This window comes from Apaloderma vittatum, unplaced genomic scaffold, assembly GCF_000703405.1.
Source record: "Apaloderma vittatum isolate BGI_N311 unplaced genomic scaffold, ASM70340v1 scaffold10059, whole genome shotgun sequence".
Taxonomy (NCBI): Eukaryota; Metazoa; Chordata; class Aves; order Trogoniformes; family Trogonidae; genus Apaloderma; species Apaloderma vittatum.
The window spans coordinates 27,417-52,794 of NW_009735795.1; the positions used below are offsets into that span (position 1 = coordinate 27,417).

The 25,378-nt window shown below is 39.9% G+C and overlaps 1 protein-coding gene across 1 annotated transcript; it reads right to left on the minus strand.

Annotated features, from left to right (window-relative positions):
* Positions 1 to 7,168: 7,168 nt before the first annotated feature.
* On the minus strand, positions 7,169 to 22,563 carry TTC38 (tetratricopeptide repeat domain 38; the record flags this gene model as incomplete). Its single annotated transcript, XM_009876723.1, has 13 exons — positions 7,169 to 7,262; positions 8,094 to 8,167; positions 8,441 to 8,600; positions 11,321 to 11,486; positions 12,424 to 12,505; positions 13,325 to 13,363; positions 14,444 to 14,503; positions 17,284 to 17,403; positions 18,553 to 18,628; positions 20,461 to 20,634; positions 21,616 to 21,787; positions 21,962 to 22,043; positions 22,486 to 22,563. Coding segments are annotated over 13 exons (1,377 nt in total), but the record flags the coding sequence as incomplete, so codon positions are not given.
* Between the last annotated feature and the right edge of the window lie 2,815 nt (positions 22,564 to 25,378).

A 25,378-nucleotide genomic window follows, 5' to 3' on the forward strand; every position in this document is an offset into this window, starting at 1 on the left:
AGGGATCAGAGCTACTCGTATTCCTCATCTTACTTCCCGCATTGCAGGTGTTCTCACACCCGGTGCCTTCTTTCTTTTTAATACAATCCTTTAGCATGTTATTCCAAAGAATTTCTGTAGTGAGAAGGGCTGACAAAACAGATGTTGCATTTGTTGTGACTAATTGCCTTATCTTCTTCTCATCCTCTCTTAAATGAAGCATTGACATTTGGATAGCTGTAGCAGAAAAATCAGAATCCTGTGATGGGAAGTAGAATGTTACCACTTCTGTGGGCAAATAATTACAAGTGCATTTTCTTAGAAATAGAGAGGAGTTTTCTTTATGAACAGTTCAATTAAGAGAAAAATTAACAGTATAGTAATTTTTAAGCAAACTTTCATGGTTTTAGTAGTCAAAGATTCTTTTCGGTGCAGAAAATGGCTCTTCTTGATCCTCGTGTCTCATCACAATTCTGAGTCAGTGTACCTAAGAACAACTTAGTTTTCAAAGTGCTGCTTGTTAATGCTGATACTAGTTTCAAGTTATAAAACAAACAATCAAAAGCTTATTTTAAATTCATGTTGTGAGTTCTCAAGTGGAGAAGTTTCACCTGTACAATGGTGGCTACTGTTTGGATCAGAAATTTGTCAGATTACATTCTTTTTGCAGATCCGCAGTAACTTGCTGTGTGACCTATGCAAAAATAGAGCTCAGCTGAAACTGTGAAAGTCACCACCTATGAATAAGCAGGTACTACAGTTTGGTGGTTTGGCTGCCACTAATGGCTGTAAGTATATAAAGGCTGTGTCACAATGAGCCAGGCTTTCACATGAGTGTGGCCATGTATTTTCTCAATGTGAACATTTGCTTAGCAAATGCTATAGGACAAGAGAAGCATCTTAAGCATTGTTATTTTTCTGTCCTATTTGCATACATTAATTTTCGTTTTTCCAGAAGTACGACACGACTAGAAGAGGCCAGTTGTGTTCCCTCGAGGCCAGCAGTAGATCTGCTGTCCTAAGACACTGCGTATACATGTTTCGTTGCCTACATTGCGTTAGGCAACTTGCTGAGAACTCACTGACAAGTGTAGTTCCTCTTCGTGTTTTGAGGTTGCTCTGAGTGATCCTGGATACTGCTTCCCCTGGTCTGGTGTTTGATACACGTGCTTTGTCTTCTTCAGTGCTGTGCAACCCTTCTAACAGTGGTTAAGCCCTTTTTTAAACTCATTTTCATGCTTTTTATTGTCCCCTAAAGAAAATACAGAAACTCTGAGTTTCTACTGAATTTAAATATAAATTTTTTAAGTTAACTGAACTGAAGACCCTCTGTACAAAGATGTCTTATTCAGGCAGTCTAGCTGTTAAGAGAGAAGCTGTTGCCGAGGTCAGAGGAGCAGGAATTTTTGCTTTCGAATTAGCTTTACAGTAACATGAGTAGCCTCCAAGTTATTTGCATCTTCAGTGCAAATCTGACAACCACATGTACCGCTCAAAGTCTGCAAGTTGCCAAGAGGATGGAGAAATGTATAAAATAAGGAAATCTTATTAAAACTACTGTCTTAGAACTAAATCATGCATCAGCAGTGCATTAGAAGGAAGATTCTGCCACTTCTTAATCTCTCTCGCTTTTATTTGCCTGTAGAGTTCCTGAATCAAGTTTTGCCATGTTTGCCAATAAAAGACATCGTCACTCACTTTTTGCTTGTTAGTGTGCAGTTTGTTGCCGTACATAAACTTATGGCACAACTAAAGAGACCTAGTGAACTAGCATGAACTCAGTGCATGTGCAATGCACGTGCTCAATGTCTTCCTTTCGTTTGTATTTTTAAACTAGGGAACTGCATGGACGTAGTTTTGCATTTTAGTGCAGATGTTTAGCCAAGTATGAAGGATAGAATACAGCCTTATTCACAGAGAGTATTTTCGTAAATGAACTTCCTAACTGAGGTATCCTCAAGTACTGTGGTAGTTTGGTTGGATTGCATGTGATGAAATAGATTCTCTAAGCAGTTGTTAAAATCCTGAAAAAAGGGTAAAGAGTAAGGTGAAGTAGTAGCAGAACTACTGGTTTTAATATGTAGAAGTAGTCAGGTACTGACTTACTCTAAGGATGTACTGTTTTGAATACCTATAGATGAGTAACTAAAGAATCTGAACTGAGCACTTACTGCATGTCCTTCCCCCCATCCCTACAAGCGACGAGACAGGCAAGCGTACAGAGAGTGCCAGCGAGATGCTGACAACTTAAAATCAGTCCAGGTCACAAAATCTAGAGGAAGGACAGGAATCTGAAATCTAGGAAGAAAGGGGAACTCCAGTGCTTTGCTTCGTGATGTCAAAACTGCACTTCCATGGGTCTGGCAAGAAATGCTGCCAGGCAGGGGCGTACAACTCCCTTGTGCACAGGATAGTTAGTTGGTGGTGGCGTTGGACTGTAGGTCAGAGCTGCTCTAGGGGGAAGGAAGACAGACAAGAACCTCAATCTAGGTAACTGAGCTAAAGAGGGAATAAAAGTTAGGGAAAAAAACCACAAACCCATACACTGAATGCAGGAGGATGGAGCATAAAGGCAACCACTGAGTCTCCCACCTACTCGCACCTCAGCGTCTTCCTAGCTGGCCCCAAGAAAAATACCTTGCAGGAGAAATGCCTCACCTGTCACAGGCTGACAGATGGTGATCCTTTGCCCTTTGAGCTTGGCAAAAAGTGTAGTGGGTGAGAGGAGAAGAGCACGGCCTCGTGTGGCAGCTGTGTAGCCTCTGGGCCTGAATTACACTTCGAGTTGATGCGACAAGGCAGTTTCAAGATAGGACCAAATTAAAGCGTACTTTCATGAGAACCAACAGAATTTTAGAAGTAATTCTTTTTCATTCTTAGTGGATCTGAGCAGAAATAGTATTTGGGTGGGGTTCTTTTTCTGGCAATCCTAGCACTGCCTATTGAGACTGCCCCTCATGGGCCATGTTTATGTGTGAAATGGCCTATGTGTGATAACAGCACTTTGATTTGCCACTGCTGATGCTTTTCTTGGATTTCTGGATTGGCTAAAAGCAGGTTCTTGATGACCTTGGTGTCTCTAGCCCTACATTATAATCTGATTAATGGCTTTCAGAATTCAACAGGTGCAGAACAGCCCTGTTCAGAAAAGGCTAAAAATTCATTTGCTAAGGGCACATTCTGAAGAAGGTGAAGTTATTGGATTAGGCATGGCATTACAGGGCTATTTATGGGCACAGATACTTCTGGGGGCCTTTGGTTTTGTTCCTGTCTTTGAGGGAGTAGTTACTGCTCATGTTTCAAGATGCAGGAAGAGTTGGAAGAATAGCAGCACAGATTGCGTATGAGCAGCATCACTGTAAATTTTTTATGTAAAAACAAACAAACAAAAATCTTAGCAAGTTTGTTGTATTTTCACTTCTGAAGATGATTTTTTTCCCCCAGTCTACCCCTCTGAGCTGGGATGCCAACCAGCCACTTTGCTTACAGTGAAGGGTGGGCCAGGTGCAATCCCAGCAGTCAGCTCGTCAGCAGCTCTCTTGGTCATGTCTCCTCCCTCCACCCTGCCCCAAAACCTTCAAGTATTAAAACAGAGACGGTTTTGAGGTATCTGTGAAATGGAATGGTGTGAGCACAGTTTCTCATCCCCTGCAAGGCTCCAGGGATTTGTTTTGCTTCTTGCATGCTCAAGCATCTACCAAAAAATACGATATATTGGCAACAGCTCTGAAGAAGTGAAAGCTGTGAACATGCAGCCCTCTGGTACAGCTGCTCTTTGGGTTCTGACATCTCCAAGACAAGGCAGCTGCTGAGTGGGAGTGTGCAAGACAAATGCAATGCCATTTTTCAGGAAAAAGACTCAATGCCTTGGAACAAGCCCATTCACCGGGGGCTGTGAGACTGTGTGGTGACTGTACACAGGTAGGCACGATATACTCTCTATAAAGCCCTTGATCAGTAGCTATGCACACAAAGTTAAAGAAGCTATTGCTTGTAGAGGTTCCTGCAGTTGACTGATGCCTTTGTCTTTTTGAAAGATTGATATGCATATCTTTATCAGGAAAGTATAGGTTGAAAATTTGTTTAAAAAGGCATGCTTTGCTCTGGCTTAATATATCTGGTGTTGATTAGCAAACAAAAAAGACTCAAAGCCAGTGTACCTGCTATGTTTGTTTGTGATGACACCACTCATGCTGTGATCTGCTTTCTTCACCATCACAACCTCGATGCTGTAGTTAGCATCACGGTAGCTTTTAGCACAGCTTAACAGCACTAACAATCTAAATCTAATCTAAATCAGACAGGTGTTTAATAATTTTTTAATGGGTACTAAAAACTAGACCTACCGTAGCAAAGACTTTCCTTTAGAAAAGAAAGAAACCTTTTGTTCAGCTTGCTTGATGTTCACAGAATTGTTAGAAATACTACAGTACCAGGTCTGACAGTAGTGGAGTCCAACAGTACATCGCTAGCTCCCTGCTTTAGTGCACGGAGCTCCCAGAAACAGCCAACACTGACTAAAATGTAGAGGTAACTGAGCTGATGGTGTACGTGGTCATAGCATAGATAATTAAGAAATCAGTTCAGAAAAGGTTTGTAAAGTGAGGATATTGCCGTTGCAGCCACTCTGGAGTTCATGAAAATGCCATCAAAGTTCAAAGGAGGTGTTTCCTGATGTAATGCTGACAGAGGAGTTATTGTCCAGGCTCAAATTCTGATGCACAGCACAAAGGACTATTACCTCTGCCCCTCTTAATCCAGAAAAACAAGTGCTATGGAGGCCGGGAGGGATGGTCTGCTAAATTTACCAGCTCTGGCAAAGATAGAACAGAAGCAAAGGTGGGGATGTGCAAAACTAGTACCTTTTTCTGTGCACAGCAGATGCTCATAAAGTTTTTGTCAATTGCTTTTCAACTGCTTTGCTTAAATATAAAGATGTGAGCTTTTACAAGTCGGCTTGGTTCTTCAAGGACCAAGTTCTTGGCCAAGTTCTTCCTCTCCTTTTGTTTTTCACCCTTGTTAGTTCTTTTCCATAACGGTAACTGAAAATGATTCAGCACGGCATGGTGAAGCAAGACAGAACGGTTCTAATGTTTTAGATAAAAACAAGGGGAAGATAAGGCAGAAAGCCAAAAGTTCTTATTTATGGGAATAACTACATACTACCACGTGTGTTGTACTATGTGAAGGAAAAAGCTTCTAGGCACATTCATGGAAGCAAAGAAGATATGTGCTATTACAGGTTTTTGAAATTAAGCTTCATCCATACATGCAACAAAGTCATATGCGTGTTGCTCAACTTTGAATTTATTGATGTATAGCAGACAAAATTCTCAATCCCATTAAATCAGTGGTACCGCAAATGTCATTCTTAAATTTGTGCAGCAATAGATCACACACACTGGAGGCTTCATAAACTGCCAGCAGGTTTCTCAGGCTTTTGTTCTCTAATCACATTTGTTATATTCCTTGAGTAAAAAGGTATGTATCTGAAGTCATTGATTTAAATACTCTGATTAAAAATAATAGTAAAAAACTAGCGTAACTTCAGGACAGAGTGAGCCAACCCCAGTCGTGGCTGGACAGATAAAGCAGTGGGGCAGCTGAAGAACAGAGAACCAGGCACAATGCTGCAGGTCAGGATGCAATACCCTTACCTCGCTTCACAAATCAACACTGATTTAAAAATACACTATATTTTTCCTCAAGTGAGGGCTGGAGGATGCAGGGTGGCAGCAAGGCACTTCCATGTCTTATACCCCTATGCAGGAACTCCAGGGCAGTGTGGGGCCGGGCCAGCTACGAAAGTGCTTTGTTTAGGTTAAAGTGAAACTGTATGTGGGATGGAGGTGCTGTGGGGGAGAGCCTGAGGCAGAAAGGAAGGAGGGGCAGGAACATGTCCAGGAGAGCTTGTAGATGCAATACCAAAACTAAAACTTTGCCAGTTGAAAAGTGTGGCATTTCTATTTGAGAAGAATTGGAGGCATTAGTTCAGTTTTGGTTTGAAATCTCATCTTTCCCTTCCTAAGGGATTTCTGGATTACTGGTGCAAGTCAACCTGTTAGCTCTGCTACACTGCAGAAATCCAGAAGCACCAGAACTTCACAGAGGTACATGGATCAGATTGTGCCTCATTTGCAGCACCGAAGCTTGTCACATCTCTTGTGCTGGGGCAAAACTTTGTGTCAGTTCCCCTCAGCATTCTTTTCTACAGCCGAAGCTCCCTTCCAGTCTTTGCCTGCTCTGAGATACTTCTATATAGGACACGCTTCATCATTGATTTTTACCTCTACTTTGCTAACATGTAGGGATTCACGCTACTGAGATGGTAGTAAGGCCTGACTTTCCAAAAGCTCAGGTAAGTACAAAGACACCACTCCAAACTGCTGTTCAGGGATGGTAACGTTTTAGTTGAAATCCAGGCTTTTTCTTTTCTATTTTTTTTTATCTAGAAGACTTAAAAGTGCCAAAGGAGTACCAATGTTAGAACAGTCACAGTCAACTATTATCCCTTTTGTTTGGCTTCATTCACATAGCCATTTTCAGAAAATTCAGAAAGTGATGTGCTATATTGAAAGGAAAACTTTTAGGTTTTTATGAGGAAGTGTTTAAAAATATGCACCTGAAAGTGATTCTGAATGCAGATAGAGTAACCCCAGAGTCTGCAACTCATGCCTGAGAGGACTGGAAGTTTGATATGGAATTCAGTTTATGCCTGAATTGTCTCTGGCCCCATAGCCTCCTATTAGCTATGTTTAAAAGGTCCATTTGAGTTACCTGATTATTTAAAATCACAGAATCACAGAAGGTTAGGGGTTGGAAGGGACCTCGAAAGAAAACATTAACAAAGTAACAAACTGGGCCAATGAATGACTGAAACCCAGGCACTGTTACTGTACTGTATACAATCAGGGTTAGAGGGAAATTTCAGGAAAGTAGACTAGAAAAAGCATTGTCCCGGGATGCTTAGGGAGCTGTGCATTTTATCAGTGGGCTATCTTCTTTCCTTATGGAATCATCTAAGATACAACTTCCTGAAATGCAAGAGCAGTAATTTTTTTCTTTTAAAAAGGAAATCATCGCCATATCTCTGGCTCAAAGGGTACCCTTACCTAACACCTCCACTCCCTGCACCCAGACTTTGATTGGTAAGCTTAGTGCTGTTTCAGCTGAAGCACAGAGGAAAGACTTATGCCACTGAATGAACGGCTGCTGCCTTCCTAATAAGTCGCTCCGTCATTGGTGAGTTTGGTCTCATCACGTCACGTTCTCTCAGGAGGCACCTGAGAAAGGAGAAGAGAGAAAGGAGAAAGAGAGAAACAGGAAGGTCAGGACTGCATCAGCTTTCCCATAAGATCACTGGCAATATCCTTGTAAAAAGAGTAAAAGAGCGTGTAAAGACCTGCTCTTGAGGTGCAGATTTCCCTTATTGGAAACCTCTGGCCTCAGCAGTAAGTTCAGGCAGAACAGTGCCGTTTTTCAGCATTGACAGAGACTGAAAACGAGCACCCGGAGAGCAGAGTGCACAGAATAATCACTTTATGATAGCGCATCTAATTTTTATGTTTCAGAGGGACCTCAACAGGATAACAGGCAAGGCTTCTTACTGTCCCAAGGATCCATTCTTTTAAGTGCACAGGCAGGCCCAGTCCATATATTTCAGCAGAACTCAGTGTGGGTGAATAAGCAACATTAACAATTTCTACCAAACAAGGCTCTCGGGATTTGTACTAAGGGAAGCTCACGTATCTGCAAATTTTATTTCCCAATAAAGCCGATGTCTTCATTAGGACAGATTTGATTTTCAGCAGTTCACAGAAGTTTGCTGGTCCATTAAGTACACTGATCAACAAGCAGGAGGCCACATTTTAAGACAGAACCATTTGAAAATCAGCTGCCCTTGAACAAATACGGATCATTCATCCAGGCCACAAGAGCGTACTTTAGGAACTGGAAGCTATTGTACTTTTTATCCTAGTTAAGTGTTGCTACATTTAACACAAATGCTTGCATATAACTTTAGCCTTAATTTATTGGTTTGGGTATACCTGCTACTTCTTACTTTTAGTAACAGTAATATTTCCACAAATACTTAAATCAGGAAAAATACTCACCTTGCAAGGTTTTGTTTGGCTTTTGATTTAGAATTTAAAGCAGCATGAATCAGTAACTGGCTGAAAACATCTCTCTGAAAAGAGAAAACAGCAAAAATATTAAGTAATAAGTAACTTGTGAAGTACTGCCAGTTAGTGTCTTGTTTACCAAATTATTAAAAGGACAACAAGAAAAATTAAATAGCTAACACTGCTAATAAGTGTTTGCAAACAGGATTCAGTCACAAGCACAGTTTAGCTTTTCACTTTCTTAGAATGAAGTGTTGTTAATAATGCAAGTGCCCAATGGAGGCTACTGAAAAGAGGATTAAGTTGCATCAAAAAGTCTTTTTGCTGATCTCCTTTACCTGAGCATTACTGCCTCCTAGTTGGATTAGTTGATAGCGGATCGGGTACAGCAGGTCTACAGCTTTGTCGCAGTTTCCATTTTCAAACTCTACAAAAGCCTGGCAGAGTGGCAACCCCAAACTCGGAGCCAGCAAAAGCTCGTGATCTTCAGAAGGTGCTCTGTTGAACAAGAAAGTGGTTAACTCCCATAAGGTGAACTATAAATATGCATATTTCAGTGCCGATCTGTCACTGCCTGCAGCCAGAAATTTGGTTTTTTACTGTACAAAGCCCAATATTTCAGGTATTTTATTTAGATAATATCTTTTGGTGTGATTCTGTCACTTTCACTTTTTTGTTACACAGCAATCAACCTTCTGAATATATTCGCAAAAGGCACGAGCCCAACCCCTCCTGCCTTTGCAATAAACAGTTTTGGCTGGAAAAGTGAGAAAACTGCAGTTTCTCTTCAGATATCTCACCGGAAAATCCTACTGCTGGCTCTTTAGTCATCCTCATCTCTGCTGGAAGTGGCATACAGTCCCTCCAAATAACAATCTTGCAAACCAGCTCGCTGCACAGCGCAGTGCCTCACCTTCTTTGTAATGTAAACTGTATTCCCAATGCCTGCGCTCAGAGTCTGCTCATTTATTCTAACCATGACAAACTGCTTTTAGGGCCACAAAGAGCAATACATTTAGCTAGCCCTTAAGTTATGTGTTTTTTCTGTTCTTTTTTTGGTACTTGTATCCTAACGCATCTTAGAAGAGGCATATAGCCTGACATATGCCTGCAGAAGAACATATACATACTATCAGGCATCCTTGCCTATATTAAAAAAAAAAAAGTAAAAGTAATCAAACTGTAGCTCTTTGGTCTATAAGCAATTTCTGCACATGACATTGTGGAATTGTGTTTTTCCACCGCTACAGAAGCGGTTGGTACTGATAAGGCCTTGGAGGTGGTGCTGTTCCAGTGCCCAAAGGTTGGCTGGCAACACGAGGAGAGGAGGGCTTTCTATCTCAAGCAATAGAAATTATTCCTGAGAAGACAGTGCAGCACACAGTTCTATGCTATAAATTCCTTGCATTGTGCAACACACTTCTCTGTAAATCTTCCAGTTAAATCTTCAACATTCAGGAATTGAGTGCTTGCAACAACAGCCAAGAGTCACACTCGCACACCAGTACCTTCAATTTACCCCAACACAGAACATACTCTGTGCTCTCCTTCTTGACTACAAATTTCCCATTTCTTCCACTAGGTCAATGTTGGTTTTTCAGTATGCAGCATTGCCCTACGTGTTTATCATGCTTTCAACAAAATATGGCCCCCTGGAAAGTTAGAAGTGCACAACAGCTGCACTTTTTAAGTACCCGGTTTGAGACAGTTAATGATTAAAATGATGGCTCAATTCTGCATTTAAACATTTGTTACAGCTCTCTGAGAACATGCGCAGAGAGACAGAAGACTGCTGGGTTTGGTTTGTTTTTATTTCTAAAAATCCCAAGTATTGATCCACGGAGAACAAGTAACCCCTGCACTAACTGACGTGTCCAACCATGAAAATGAGCATGTGATAACAACCACCAGAGAGCGCCATGGAATACTTTATGAAAGAAAAAAGCAAAACAGCTTGTCAATTTTAAATTGCAAAGGCTAGGGCGAAACATTAATGAAAAGCCAAGAATGGCTGTTGTTTGTGCCGGAGTGCTTTCTGAACACATATGAAACACATCTTAGGTATCATTTAGCTCTTACATATTTGTGATACACATAAATGAACCCATTAATGCAATCACATAATCCCTTCATCTCACCGTCTGTTTTCTCAAATAATAAACTAAGCTTTATAATACTTCATACTATGGCTAAAAATGCACAGCTGAATTACTACAAAAGGCTGAACAAATAAGCAAAAGGAAGCACTGGGTGAAAAAGGATTAGTAGCACATGTTCATTAAAGCTTCCCTGAAGGGGTGTACACGTGCAGTTTTATAGACTTTATATGAATTTACATAGATTTATGTTTTTATATAAAAGATATTCACCATTTCCTACTTCAGTCAAATCAGACAGAATTTGACAGTTATTTGTTTTTGTAGGTATTCTTAAAAATTACATCTATCTTTTATTGGTTTGGATTAATGGGTTTTATACTCAGGAACAAATAGTGACAATTTCAGATTCTCCTTCCTTAAGACAAGGGAAGCAACAGATGCTGAAACAGGAAAAACAAGGTGTAGGTGTGGGAAGAAACTGCATGTAAAGCATTTATATATCAACTCCTTCAAAAAAATCAAGGCAATTTACAATTATTTAATACACAAGAGAATATGAAAAAAAATTGTTTAGATTAAATACTTAAATACTTTAATTTTTCAAGTAATTAACTTGAAAGCAAAATATTCTCTATTATTACTTCAGCAGTACTTGCGAGGTACTTCACAACACATCAAACAGTAGCTATTAGAATATCACTACCAACTAGTGCTCTATTACTAAAGAATGTTTTCAATCAGAGCAAAAAAGGACTACCACAGATAGCTGACATATATTGTAGAATATACAGGTGAAATACTTCATTCCTTGTAAATAGCACAGCTTAGAGTGAACCCATTGAAAGGAAATACATAGCAACTGTTCACTGTCCATGACCTCAAACATAAGAGACTTTTGCTTAACAAGATCAGAAACGCCTCTAGACATCAACTGAAAAAATAAATAATTTTAGGGGTCTCCTAAGTGGAGATTGGCCTACTTTAATCAGACACGTCCCAGGGACATGCTAAAGCAAAGAAGAGCGTATCACAGTACTTCGACACGCCATAGACATTACTATCCTCAAGTTCAGAGGACAAAATATTTATTGAAGAGGATAGTTTAAGTCATTTGCTTACTTGGCAAGTTCCTGAAGAGTTGTTAAAAGCTCCTCAGTAGTTTTGTGGTCTTTGGCTCCGACTGAGGACATCAAGATGTGTACATCGTTGAACAGAAGAATGTGGTCTTTGGTGTGCTTCTCTGTAACCTTGAGAACATTGTTCCACCTGTCTCCAAGCTTTACACCTAAGAGTAAGAAGTATTTTTTTCAATAAAAATATCACATGCAAAATGACTTAGCAATACGCTTCCAGTCACCCAGCATAAATAGTATTCCTGTGAAACTCAAGAAAACATCCTCCAACGTGGCAAAATTTACACAGTAATGCTCAGCTGCAGCCTGTCGTATTCAGGCAAAGACTTGACTATCAGTAAATTATCACCAATATTCTGGATTGCATTACATGAGGTTCTGGCTTTATCATGAGACTACTCATGTCTTCTTGGAGATGATGCTCACAACGAACCACCTGTAGCAATCAAAAAAACTGTGATAATGTGGATTTCATAAACAAACCAAATACATCGTTAGTGTTTTAGCAGAATACTGTGAAAATAATGCCCGTCTGTCATCCCACTCACCTCATGAACTCTAGCGTATAAATACTAGCTTAAAAAAAGTTAAGGAGAAGTGCTGCTGAGTTAGGAAAGTACACAAGATCCAGAGGCTACTATACATGTAATAGCTATTTCAATCAATATCAAAATAGAAACGTAAGTACCTAACTTGAAATGTATTTCAAGGAAGCTCCACAGCTTTTTAGAGGCTTATGTACCTGATTGCTCAGCCTCAAATCTCCAGGGACAAAAGAACTGAATTTGTCAAGGAAAGAAGTATGTGACCTATGCTAGCTTGAGCTGAATGAAATACCATACTGGCATGGAAAAAAAGACTCTTGGGAAAAATAAAGGTTATGGACGTTATTATGAAATTCACATTGAGGCTTTTCTCAAGAGCAGAAATTTCTTCTGTAACAGAAGATTTCTTCTGTAACACTGACCAAGCTTGCTCTGAAAGTATGTTTAAATACTTCTCCAACAGGCAAGGCAGGGAAAGGGGGGAAGGCCAAAAGAAAACTGTTTCCCTTACAGTTTGTAAAAGAATGGCAGGAGGTTATCCTACCTTCCAGATGAAGCCTGTACAGCATTGAAGAGTTGTCTACTATATCCAGCATGCTTCCACTTGACAGACATCGAGGAGCAATCTGTAATCACATGTAACGATAAGCTGCCCAACTGGTGTGCTGGTGGGAACTTACTCAGATAATCAAACTTCGTTTCAAAATACAGAATTAAAATTTGTATCTTTTTATTAATTTATAAAGAGCGAATTTGCAATAGCCCTAATTGCATATTTCCTGAATACAGCAATTTGCAATGACAAACACATTGCTTTACTTGTGTGGTTTTTCCTGTTATGAAGGTAAACTCAGTAAATATGGAGAGTCATCAAGGCATTTGATTTTCTTTTTTCCAAGATACTGCCATAAACATAACATTGCTTTGCCAAGGTTAGTAGATAGCAGTCTGTCCAGCAGCTTTCTTAATGCTTGCATTATATTAATAGTCCGTACAAAGATATGTTATCCTGTCTAATCTGATATTGCTTGTTTACAAAGATTGTTTTGATATCCAGACAGTAAAGAATTATAATAAATTAACTGGGAGACATGCTTCTGTTGACTTAGTACCTAACACGCAAAATCAGTTGTTTGTAAAGGTAACTTGACTTTATAGGAAAACTATTTTACAACCTTTTAAAAAGCATGAATAAGAAACACAGCTCTTGTAGCTCTTCCAAGTACAAATGTAACCAACACTCGAACTACATAACACACAGGCTTTTGGGCAATTACCCAAAACCACTGAGAAACGGTTTCCCTAACAAACTGTGTCAGCATATGTAAATAACATACACACGCACACGGCACACTGTGATAGGTTTCAATCTAGTACAGAAGGAAGAAAACACGTTATCATGGTCTTAAACACATTCTCAGTAAAGAAAAAAGGCCCCTACTCACATGATTGTCATAAATTGTCAGAGCGGCCTCATATTCACCCTGTAAAAGCAAAGGAGGAACCACACGATTACTGTTTAGATCCTGTAACCAAAAGTGACTGGTAGTAGCCAAAGACGTACATACAATTAACAGATGTCATAATACTACCTCACAACTGCCTCGTGACTTTATCGAAACAAACCGAGCCAAAGAAACTTGAGGTATCAAAATAAAGAACGGAGTCTAAGATAAACCAGGATTTACTAGGCAAAATAATCAGTATGTTCAGGTTTCGTTTAGTAATAGGTACCAATACTGGTAAAAGTTACACATGAAGGAGAAAGAAGGGATTATGTCTTATTCTAATGTTCCTTTCAGAGATTTTTGCAAAAAGTAGTCCACCTCATTATGTATGCAAAAAGGTGAGAAGAAAAATAATTGTAAGCAGGCTACAAAAAAGTTGTGTAGATAGAAGGTGGCAAAATAAACAAGTGATTAAACTACTATCAAGAAATACGCTCCTTTTATGTTAATAATACTAAAGACAAGCACGTAACTCTGTTTTCGGACCCATGCAAGCTGCATTCTCAATAATGTCACATTTTTCTCCTGAGGACACTGCATTGTAACCTGAGAGGCTGCGTAAAACTGCAACCATTTTAAAGGGCTGCAATAATAAGAATTAGTAACATTAATAATGAATAATATTGTGGACCAAATTTAGATCTTACTGCCTTTTTTTATATATTCATCAAATTTTGGGGCCAGCAAATTAGTATTGAATTTGGAGAGAACTTTGTCTAATTTTTATCTGAAAATTAGAGATCAAAGTCCATCTTTCTATCAAATAACTGTGCCAAGTGTGATCAGTGAGACTATGTGATCTTCAAATGTGTCATAATCTCACAGCAATTTTCCAACATTCTTACAAAGATCCTGGAACTTTCATCAACGGACTTAAAATTTCTCAAAATAATTGGAATAAAGGACTAGCTTGTAAAAATGGCACTGTGCTACTGTATCAAAACTTCCCTTTAAATAGTTGAAAAACACCTTATAAATGTTAGGTCTGCCTTTTAAACAGCATTAGATGAAGCATCTACCTGGACCATAGAACACTCGCAAGAAAATTTCTCATACCTTTTCAATAAAGTACAAAGCCCAGTGCCAGTAATTATGGCAAGCAAGCATATCACTATTCTGGAAAAAAAAAAAGAAATAAGATAAAATATATTTACTAAATAACTTCCCATTCAAACATATCTACTCAGTGTTTTCTTCTCTAGCAAAATTGAGTATTTCATGAGACAGAAGAGGCAAGAACTTTAAATCAGATGGCCTGAATATCTTCTCATTTGATAAATTTGTCCTTGGAGCTATTCAGGGAGAGAGCTTGAAAACAAGGTTTCCCTAGTGCCGTTTTCCAGAGAACAATTTCACTTGGATGCCTCAGAATTCACCCTTCTGCAGCACTACATTTTATTCTTTTTTTCTTAGGAAAAAACCCTAACAAGAGTAAGATTTGTCTCATCTGAAATTTAGGCATGTTGTCTAAGTTAACGTGGACAGACAGCGGAAAGAGATACCCACCTTGTGAGAGCTATTCATCCCCCCATCTAGACACCTTCTTCAGGCACAGAGGAATCACTTCCTAAACATAAGTTCTCCTTCGAACTACAGAAGCTGCACTAGACACCAAACACATCGGCAGTTCGTCAGATGAGATGACTCTGCTGGACTCTACCGACTTTGCACTGGCCTTTTCAGCTGGCACCAGAATTCCAGACTCTTCCCTAGCTTACGTTTCAAGACAGTATCATTGCAGCTCGTTTTTGTGCGCACGTTGAGAATAGACAAACAGGAATACAATTCTGTAATCCTCTGGTGAAAATTAAAATACCAGAAAGGTTCGTCTCTCTCCTCCCATTCTCTCCCAGTGCTGTAGTTAAACTTAACATTCTCGCAAGGGAGGAAAGAGCATCTTCATTCTCATGGAGGCAACACCCATTTTCAGGAAGCACAAAGATTCCCAGTGAATGTCAGAGCTGCACGGTGCTAAAATAAACATTCTCTACCTGTTTAATATCGCTACCTGTTTAATATTAAATCACAAACCAAACCTGAGCATCTGAAGAAGTCAAGTGCTTGGCATAAACCTAGTAATATCAAGTTTAATATCATACTACCACTTCAAATGTTACACGAACAAGAACTGGATTACTTCACCAAACAAAACAAAGCCTTTTTGCTGCTGCTGCTTTTTTGAGTTTCAAATGAGATTAAACTGCTAAAGGAGAAGTGGGCTTTTAGGTAATCAAAATAAATAAAAGCAAACAGGCTACGGGAACTCACCACAGGAGAAAAAACATTGCCATTTAATAATGAACAGCACTGCCAGAGAGCTCTCCTCTGTTATTTTGTGCTGAAATATATGTAAAAAACTAATGGCATCTGATTTTTGGGGGCAGCTGGAGGAAAAAACAAAATACTCTGAAGCAAATCTGTACAAAATCTCTGCCTCTCTTACTGGGAAGGAGGAAGACAAATTAAAAGCAACAGAAGGAGCCCGAATATTGTGGCATCATGGATAGATGGTCCTGGTCATTAAAAGAAAATAAGCAAAAATTTTAAACCTTAACTGTATTGGGTCAGGCACAAAAGTACATTAGACAATTCTGCTTACTGATCTTGCACTTTATTTTATTTGACAAAAGGGTATGTCTCACAGAGGTATGCAACTATTTTAAGAAAGAGTTCAAAACTTGATCCAAAAGTCAAAGATTGGGAGTTTCTAAGACATCAGCCAGTCAGTCCCCCGCATCACTGTTTCATTCAAACTAATATACTAAAAGACAAAATGCTTTCTGGGAAATGACAGATAGGAACTTCAAGTAAGGGGCTTCTGCCTGCACTTCCAAGCTTGGTATCTGAATGCTTAGTAAAACAAGTGCAAAATTAGTCCTTCAGGTCTCATTATCTAGTCGTACTCGTGGGATGAGGTGGAACGGTCAGCTTAGATGACTCTAAAATAGACTCTTGCAGGTTCTAACTTAAAGCTCACAGCTGTCTTAATATAATACTTAATCATTGAGAGAACACGTGGTGTCCAACACAAAAAAGAACTTCGCTTACAGCAAAGGACCATATGATAGACTAATTAACCTGTTCAATACTCAGAGACATTCAAATATGTTGGATATATACAGTAACTTCAGTACACTAGAAGAGACAAAAGTATCCCTTCTCTTTTCTTTAGGGTTGACCTGCAAAAATCTTTCCCCATCCAGAAGTAGACAAACACTTTAAGAGTTTCTAAAGCATCTGATTTGATTGTGTCATTCTACACCTCACTTTAGGTTGCCACGAAGAGATTTAGCCAGGTTTCTCAATTGACTCCCAGTGCTCATCTCAGTCTAAGCAAAAAGCTTGTGAAAATATCAGTGGTCACTTTACTTTTATAATATATATAAAAATCACATACCAATAAATCACAATTTTCACATCTGATGTTTCACCTATCCTCAAGAGCAACGTCTTTATGAGATACAAAATACCTAACTAGCTCCACCAGGAAAAAAAAAGCAACTATGTGCACATGTACAAACCACACACTTGTTGAAAAGCAGTATTTATTACAATATTCCTAGCTAAGATAAGGCGGTGTGAGAGCACAGACACTGTACAAATCCTGGCCTACTGACGTTTGCCATTTTTGTAATCTCAGCAGTCACAGTAATGACAATGTAAAGTGGTCCACAGTATGTCCCCCTCGCAATACACCATTTTTCCGGCCTCTTGCTTCAAAAGGAGCATGGATAGTAACAGCACCTCAAGCGATGGTTTCTTCCAATATGTGAAGTTTTCATTGCTTGTAAATGTCTGCAGAAAGCAAGGAATTGCATGCAGAGGAAACAACAACTAGGACGGAGGAGATAAAGACCTAGCAAGAGCTTTGTCAGAGATGCTACAAAAATATTTACCTTCCAGTTGTTTTCCGTTTCCTTCATAAGTTCTAATCCTTTCTTCACCTCTGCTTTCATTTCATGTACGTGAGCTATAGCATGAACAGACCACGCATCGGTCTGATTTATAGCCAAAGCCTATGAGTGGAAAAAAAGGAAAACATGATGAAGCTTACAAATTTGAAAATAACAATATTTATCACTGCCGAAACAGACACAGGAGACTACTTTTGACTTGCTGCATGTAAAGTACATCCCTGTACCACTGTAACTAACCACAGCCGGAAAGTCTGATTTGGACAGAAAATGAAGATACTAATTAGCTGACTTCACTTCCCAGCTTCTGTTGCACAGAGATTAACACCTGTGAAGCACTTTAAACTGCAGGCTTTGATAAAGATTATCAAACAACACTTTATTTCAGAGACAAGAATTGGAATCAGTCATGAAAAAACTGCATGCACAGGCACAATATATTCTGTGACACAGTGTCTTGCAGGTAATCATTTCTCCTTCAAGAACACGGCCAGCTCTAAGTATTTAGCATACCCCTCTTTCTTCCTCCCAACAACTCCCACTAGGTTTCAGGCCCTTTGCGAGGTTAGTCGTTAACCTAGTAAATGTTAAATGTTAACACTTAGTCTTTTGTTATCACTTTCAGCAATTTGATGTAACCCAAGTTCAGCAAAAACACCTATTAGAGATTAATTGTATCTGAGACTCCTGAAGGAGAGGGATAATCCTCAGGACTGAAGAAAGTAAAGCATAATTACTACCTTCATAAAAAGGAAACCAGCTGGCTAATATTGATCCCCAGGAACACCATACAGTTAATTGTTCAATGATCTGGGAACAAGCAGCTGGGAAAAAAGGGAGGATGAACCCAAACAGGAGGGATCATCAAGAGCAGATTACATCAAACCAATCTCGCATTCTTTAACAGGGCTAAACAGCCAATTGTACATGGGGGAAACGGCAGACAGAATAATATATAGATTTTACAGGGGTGTTCTGGCACCACCTGACAAAGCCTGTTCATATGCAAGTGAAGGAAATACAGCCAAGCTGAAACTGCTATGGTATGGCAGAGATGTGGGAACAGATCTCAATAGGAACAGATCTCAACAGTCTCTTACGAAACTCTGAGCATTTCTGTGTGGAGCTTTATTTTTGCTACTTCTACTAACAACTGAATCTGGTCATAGAGTTTGCACAAACCACCACCCAGAGATAAGGATAATGTTTAAGAATTCTAAAACCTTTTAGCACCAATTGCAGGTGGTTTACCTCACTGGCAAGCTCCTCAGCACGATCAAAAAGGTTTGTTTCCATTAGTCCAAAAGCATAGTAGCCCTTCACGTAGCTAAGTAAAAGGGAAAAAGACAACATGTCATCCATTTGGAACTAGATCTAGGACTGAAAAACCTATCAGAAATAGCATTTAACTCAAACTAGTCTCACAATGCAAGTTACAATGAGAGTTCAAGCTTGCAGAATACAGAACAACTAGCAAGTTTTCAGAGGAAATGAGAGGCCTGGAGACACCAGCATGGGAAACAGCAACAAGATGCACATCACCAGTGTTTCCAAAATTGACATTTACATCTTTGGATAAACCGGAATTTTTTTTTCTGGTTGCACAGAACAATCTGCTGATCTCCAGTAACAGTTGCAAGATGCAGAATTAGAAGGCAGCGCTGTCACCGAAGTTACCCGAGTGTCTCAAAGGCAACACACGGGTATAGCCTTCTGGTCTTTCTCTAGTGCTCACAAAACTATAGGAGAATACTTTTATGTAAACTGGCCCTTTGGAACTTGTTGTAAAACATGCTCATTAAGCTGTAAAGGCTCAACGTAAAGGAAAGCTACAGATGTTACACGCTCTTATGCACGAAGTTGCCGTAGTCATTTTAAGAAATATTTAACTGCTATTGTATTTGCAGATCTGTAGGTTGTGAAATACCACAGGATACATTTCTGCTTCTCAAAATACCTGTTGAGGTTTTGGTTTTAAACTCTTAAAGCAAAGGAACTATTAAAACATGGGGTATGGTGCGAGTGATTTATTTCATGTATCGAGATGAACAGAAGTAGATTTTTTTTTTTGCCAACATCTCAATTAATGCCTAACTCTACATGCCTGTAAGTTTGAGGGTTTTACCAGGTGTTTTTATACTTCAAGTACTGCTTGCCATATGGGTGTTTCCTCTTGCTTTACAATTAAGTGGACAATAACTTGCACTTTTGTAGCACTGTGTCTAGAAAAGTTTATAAAAATGCTGTCAAAACTGCTAAGCTGTTCTACTTCCCAACAAAGGAAACCAATGCACTGTAGTTAAAAAAGAAGGGGTTTAGATTTTCCTGACTTGAGGTAACACAGCTGGAAAAATGAGACTCCTGACACTACACTCTTGGGGGGTACCTCAGTTGGGTTCATTATTAAGTTAGCATCCAGTTTTGTGTTCTTGGCACTTATTCTGGAAGAAAAAAAAAATCATCTATTCATCTCTCTCTAAATGTTAAATGTATGTCTTGACTTACAATTTAATGTTAATTTTTACATGAAGTCTTAAAAGAACTTTAAAAACTACCCCAAGTTAGTTTTTATTAACTATTCATTTGTCAATAGAGTCAGATTATGCTGAATTAACTTTGGGAAACTGAAATTTTCAGGACTGAGCTAAAGAAATTTTTAAAAAATTCTACCTTCCTGTCAGTCTTTGCTGCACCAGCTGTTATGGTGTATCCCAAAGTTTTATTTCAGAATTACACTTTGGTTACAACTGCCTTCTACTTTAACCTAATGTGCTCTATCACCCACAGTGTGAGCCCCAAGTGAAAAAAAATGGACCCATAAAAGCCCAAAGGAGTATTGCCACTGCCCTCAGTGAGGACATGATTTCGTCCTGTGTGTTACATGCCTTGTGCTACATTTTGATGGCAAAATTTACTAACTGAGCTACAGCTCACTTAAGAAAAAAACCCTCAACAACAGTGTCAAGAGTGACACGGCAGAGATGTTCTAGCTGTGGTCAGGTTTGTGGTCAGATCAGGTTTGACTCTCTTCTAAGCCTTTGATTTTGTCTACATGTCTGTTTCCAACACATCCTGTTGTTTAGATGTGTCTCAACTCAAAAACCACAAAGCACGTGCTCACCAGTTAAAGAGCAATTTTCAGAACGAAGCACAACCCACCTGCTTAGGGGAATATCAGGTGTCCAGAAAGGGTAAACCCGGGCAACAGAATCTCGCATCTGTATTTGATATCCCAGGTAGAAATAAGTGTCCTGGGAAAATTTGAGGGCTAGCAGGTCAGTTGGGTAGCTCTGCAGAATCTGTTCCCATAGATCACAAGCTTTGGGAAGCTGGCTAGAAATAAAAAAATATTTTGATTGCTGAGAGAAGGCATACATACCCGCCTCTGCCATTAGTTCTAAATTCATGCTATTTTGAAAAACAGAAAATTCAACATTAAATGACTTTTTTTTCCTTGAAAGAATTTGTTAGTATTTTTAAAAGTTGTAATGGCATTATCTTCACTGAACACCTTCTGGGAAATCTTTTGAAAGAAATGTCTTTGGGTTATAAGTCACCGTAACACACAAAGAAAATTAAACAAGATTAAACCATAAATCTAAAGATTTTCCTACAGTGTTGAACAGCTTTTACAAGCCCTACTACAATTAATCTAACTTCACATATGCAGAGACACCTTCCCTCTAGTCCAGTGGGAATCAAATCCACAGTAACAGGATTTTAGTAGCTTCCTCTTTACTCTTGCTAAGAGGCGTGCAAGGTAAATCTGTGCTCACCTGTTTGACAAACAGACAATGAAAGTGAATCATTACCCCACACTTCATGCAGTGCACATAAATTCATCATACCGAATGGAACACTGAGCCTCTAGAGTACTTCTGACACTCTGCTATTCCCCTGTTTCAGAGAGGAAACAATTTTTGACACAAGGAGACCACAGAGAGGACAAAAGTCTGCTTGCAGCTTTGCTTCTGTGGATCCAAATCTGTATTATATTATATTGGACCTTACTGTAGTCAAATATTTAGTTTCCTAGTTCTAAAATAATTATTCCACTGACAGATCCATGACTAATTTAACACACGGCATGCTTAACAACATAAAGCAATGTCAACAGAGCACTTCACTCCTTATGGTGCTCCTCACTAACCTGTCACGGCACTTGCAGTTTGGTGACATAAATTCAAGAACCATCACCGACATCTCACCCAGATCCTTTGCTAGATGTCAGCTAATGTCAGGCAACACTACTGCTTCTGCCTGTGCTAGCTAAAACTCTTCAGAGCCCTTGAAATGGGGTGACAGTGGACTTACCCACGGGCAAACATGTCCAACGCTGATACGTGAAGCTTCTCCCGCTCGGTCAGTGGCTGTGATTTTGAGAGCAGCAGCATCGTTCTCATCGCACTGTCCAGCTCTTTGTTAAGCCGCACTGAACTTCCAGTGCCAATCAGCTCCAAACCATTAGCAATGACATGTCCCATTGCTACAGAATACATGACAGCCATTTAAAAAGACTTGAAATGAAAAGCCAAAAAAAAAAAAACACAAAACCATCCCAGCCTGCCCTAGGTTCCCCCTGTGTAAAACAAAGTTAAACACTCAAGACACTAGTTATTATCTAGCACTTTTCATGCTAAGTATTAAAGGCTGTACTCACTAAAATTTGGATCTGCTGCTTTTAACTTGGAGAGACATCCCTCAATACCTCCAAGGCTCTCATCATTGGCCCAGGTTGCATACTGTGAGAGAGACACAGAGAGAGGGTCAAGGAATCCCCAATGACATAGATTCTCCCAGGCATTTAAAACTCAAATGTAAGCAAGGCAAATGACTAAAAGATAAACTTTGCATTAAGATAGAGTTAGTGCAGTAGGAAAACCGAAAATTGTCTTTAAGGTAATTTGGACACCAACAGAACTAATAACGCTGGATTTCTATGTGGTTTATGTCAACTGGCTAATTGTTCGATGTCAAGGAGAATGAGCACGCTGGCTGAGATTTTCTCCACAGCTGCAGCATCCAGCACAGCCCTCTGACACAAGGGTTTTCTGCTGCCTGCTAATGGTCGACTCCTGACTGTGAGGCTCTTTCAGCTGATAAGAAATTTAAACATCAACTACAGCAAAGACTGTTTCATGCACAAGTCCCTTCAAATCACATTTTCTTACTTTTCGGTCATACCTGGGTCAGCACAGCGTCGAATAGCTTACAGGCTTCATTGCTAGTCGTGGACAGGACAAGTCCAGCATCCTGCCAGGCCTGCACAACAAACAAATATAAACCCACTCATTTTGAACACTTGTTTTCCAGACTACGGCAACAGATTTTTCAAACTGATAGTGTTCTGGTATTTTCATCAACTAAGCTTTTTTTTAAAAAAAAAAAATACACCACACACACAAAAAAAAACCACAGAAAAAAACCAAAAAATAACTGGAAGGGCAATGTAAGCAGACACACAGACCTTTTGTGCAATTGTAGTTACCTCTGAAGATTTATTTAGTTGGGGTTAGCAGTGGGAATAAAGAAGCAAAAAAAATACAAATTCTAATAGAAGATCTTGATGGATTATGCATCTCTCAATGAAAGACTCACTCTTAACTCATTACAACCCAACCAACTCTTGGCTAGTCTCCCTGCTGCAGGCACACCTCGTGTGAAGTAGAGACATGCCAAAATCAAACCCTGAGTTTTTATAACTGAAATCAATACCTTAAGTAACTTGCCGGCCAAACAGCTTGATAGAACAAATCCACTGGAGTTAAGCCAAGAAAGAATTTGGACCACAGACTTGTACAAAGCCTTACAAAAAGGAAGAACATGGGCGTTTAATATAGCTCCAATGCAAAACAAAATCAGGCTGCCACAGTTTCTTAACAAGCTATGCCACTGACTGAGGTGCTACATGCAGGAGAATGAAGAGAGTTCATCAGGCAGATGTGCGGTTTACTCTACGGTAGAATTAAGCTGGAGCAGTTCATGGTTCTCTCCATGACAGCTCTCTTACACGACTCAATCAACAAAATGAAAAATCCAATGCCTCTTTCAAAAATGCTTAAATCACTCATGTGGATGTCTACAGCAAACAGGCATGTAGCCTCTACTTGCTTGCTGGCCTTCTCCCCCATACAGGATGGCCACACAATCACGAAGTCTGTCACCTTGCAAACCGAGGTGATTCAGATATTTTTAATAGAATTTATTTCTACTAATCACCCTCCATTCAGCATTCCTATAAGGCACCCATCATTGCCTCTAAGGTTGTAAGCATCTCAAGCACAGACTTATATTCAGCACACCTTAGACGTTCCTGTTTAAGCATACATACGAGGAGCTGACCCAATCACTTCAGCATCACTTTTATTCCAGTACACAGAACAGACACAAAAAAAGACCTGGGGCAAGCCAATTCAGACTCCTCCTAATGGGGGATTAGTCGTTATGGATGCTGCAAGAATTCAGCTCATCTTATTTTACACTTTAACATATTTCCTGGTTCTAATGACCCAAGTGTCAAAAGTTTTAAGTAACCAGGCAAAGACACCTTTGTTAATATATCCTAAAGCTCTCCCACTGTGATTGGATTAAAGGCTCACATTCCAGCAGCTCAAGCATTTGAGCATTCAAATTACAAGCATGAAAGACTAGACTTGAATAGAAAATTACAAATTTTCTTTATGGCTCATACTATACCCAGAAACAGTGTAAAGAGAAAAGTCAGGAGGGCAGAAAGGTTAGGCCTGCTACTTACAGTCTACCTTTCAAAAGGGAACAGGCCACTTTCATCATCAGTCATCAAAAACAAGCTCCACTTGACCCATTCTGCACAACAGCTCAGGGTACTTGCCAAGTAGAAAATGTCATCCTATTCTGAGGAGATTTGTTATGCTAAGATTCATAGCAATGAAAACATTTGTGTACAAGCATCAAAAAAAAAGAGCAACTAGGGTTAGTAACTAACTAGGGTTAGTAAAAAAGGCCGGCAGCCATCACTAAGGACACTGCTGATCTAGCGTAGATACATGCTATTTCTCTCTGCTCTGGAAAGCCTCTGCTCTGCTCAGGCTACAGCTCACGTAACTCCTGACTGGAAGACTCCCACTCTGGCAACAGCAGGATGGCAGAGAGGCTGCATCACACCACACATACCACTACTCTTACTGTTAGGGCTGCAGGGAAAAATCATCCTGTATCAGCCGCTGACTCCTAAGAGACATAAAAGACCTGCTCCAAACCTAATCTGTTGTTGTCAATCTGGAACTAAAGAGCTACTGACATCACAAAAGAGCCAGCATCCCTGGACCTCTGGGTTGTCCTTGCCCAGACTACTTGGAACAGTCACGTCTTGGAGCTTGTCTGTACTCAGGTATCAGACTGCGACTGAAGAAATCCATGGAAGAGGGAGTACAAACAGGTAAAAAACAATTATCACCTTCCTTTCGCACAGAGGCAGCCTTTGAGTTCAGTTACACTACTCCCTACAACCTTCCTTTCTAACTTCAGACAAGATTCCTCTCTGTGATGCCTCTTGGACGAGCGCGCCATGGCCTTGGCTCTTCCTACTCCTTCCCGGTAAGACCAAGGCCTTGTCCTCTCTCCTGCTTTATGACCCGAGTTTAGTCACAGAGTCTGCCGATTGCTTATTCGCATTTTTTTTCCCTGCTAGAATCCCAGCTGGCTCAGAGAAATCTGCTGGCTGTGGGTCGCTGTTAGCGCACATCCTCTGTTACTCAAGCGGCAGCTCTCCAGAACTCTGGTACTCCTGAACTCTGGAAACTCTCACAAGATCTTCAAGGCTGCTTCTTTTTTTTTTTTTTTAGCTCCCTTTGCCTAATTAACCAAAACAAAACAAGAGGAGCGAGAGAGAAAACAAACTTCACCCAGAAGAAAGCTTGCAAGTGACTAATCAACCACGAGCTCCTGCAAGGTTTTGAACCCTTGGACCTGAGGCTGGTTTAGAGTTAAAAAAAGGTCTGACCCGCTCCTGAGGCCCACAGGGAAGGGCAGGTGAGTGCCCGTGGGGCCAGTCCGCACCACGAACAAGGGCCCAGGGGCGTTCAGATACGGCTTTGCT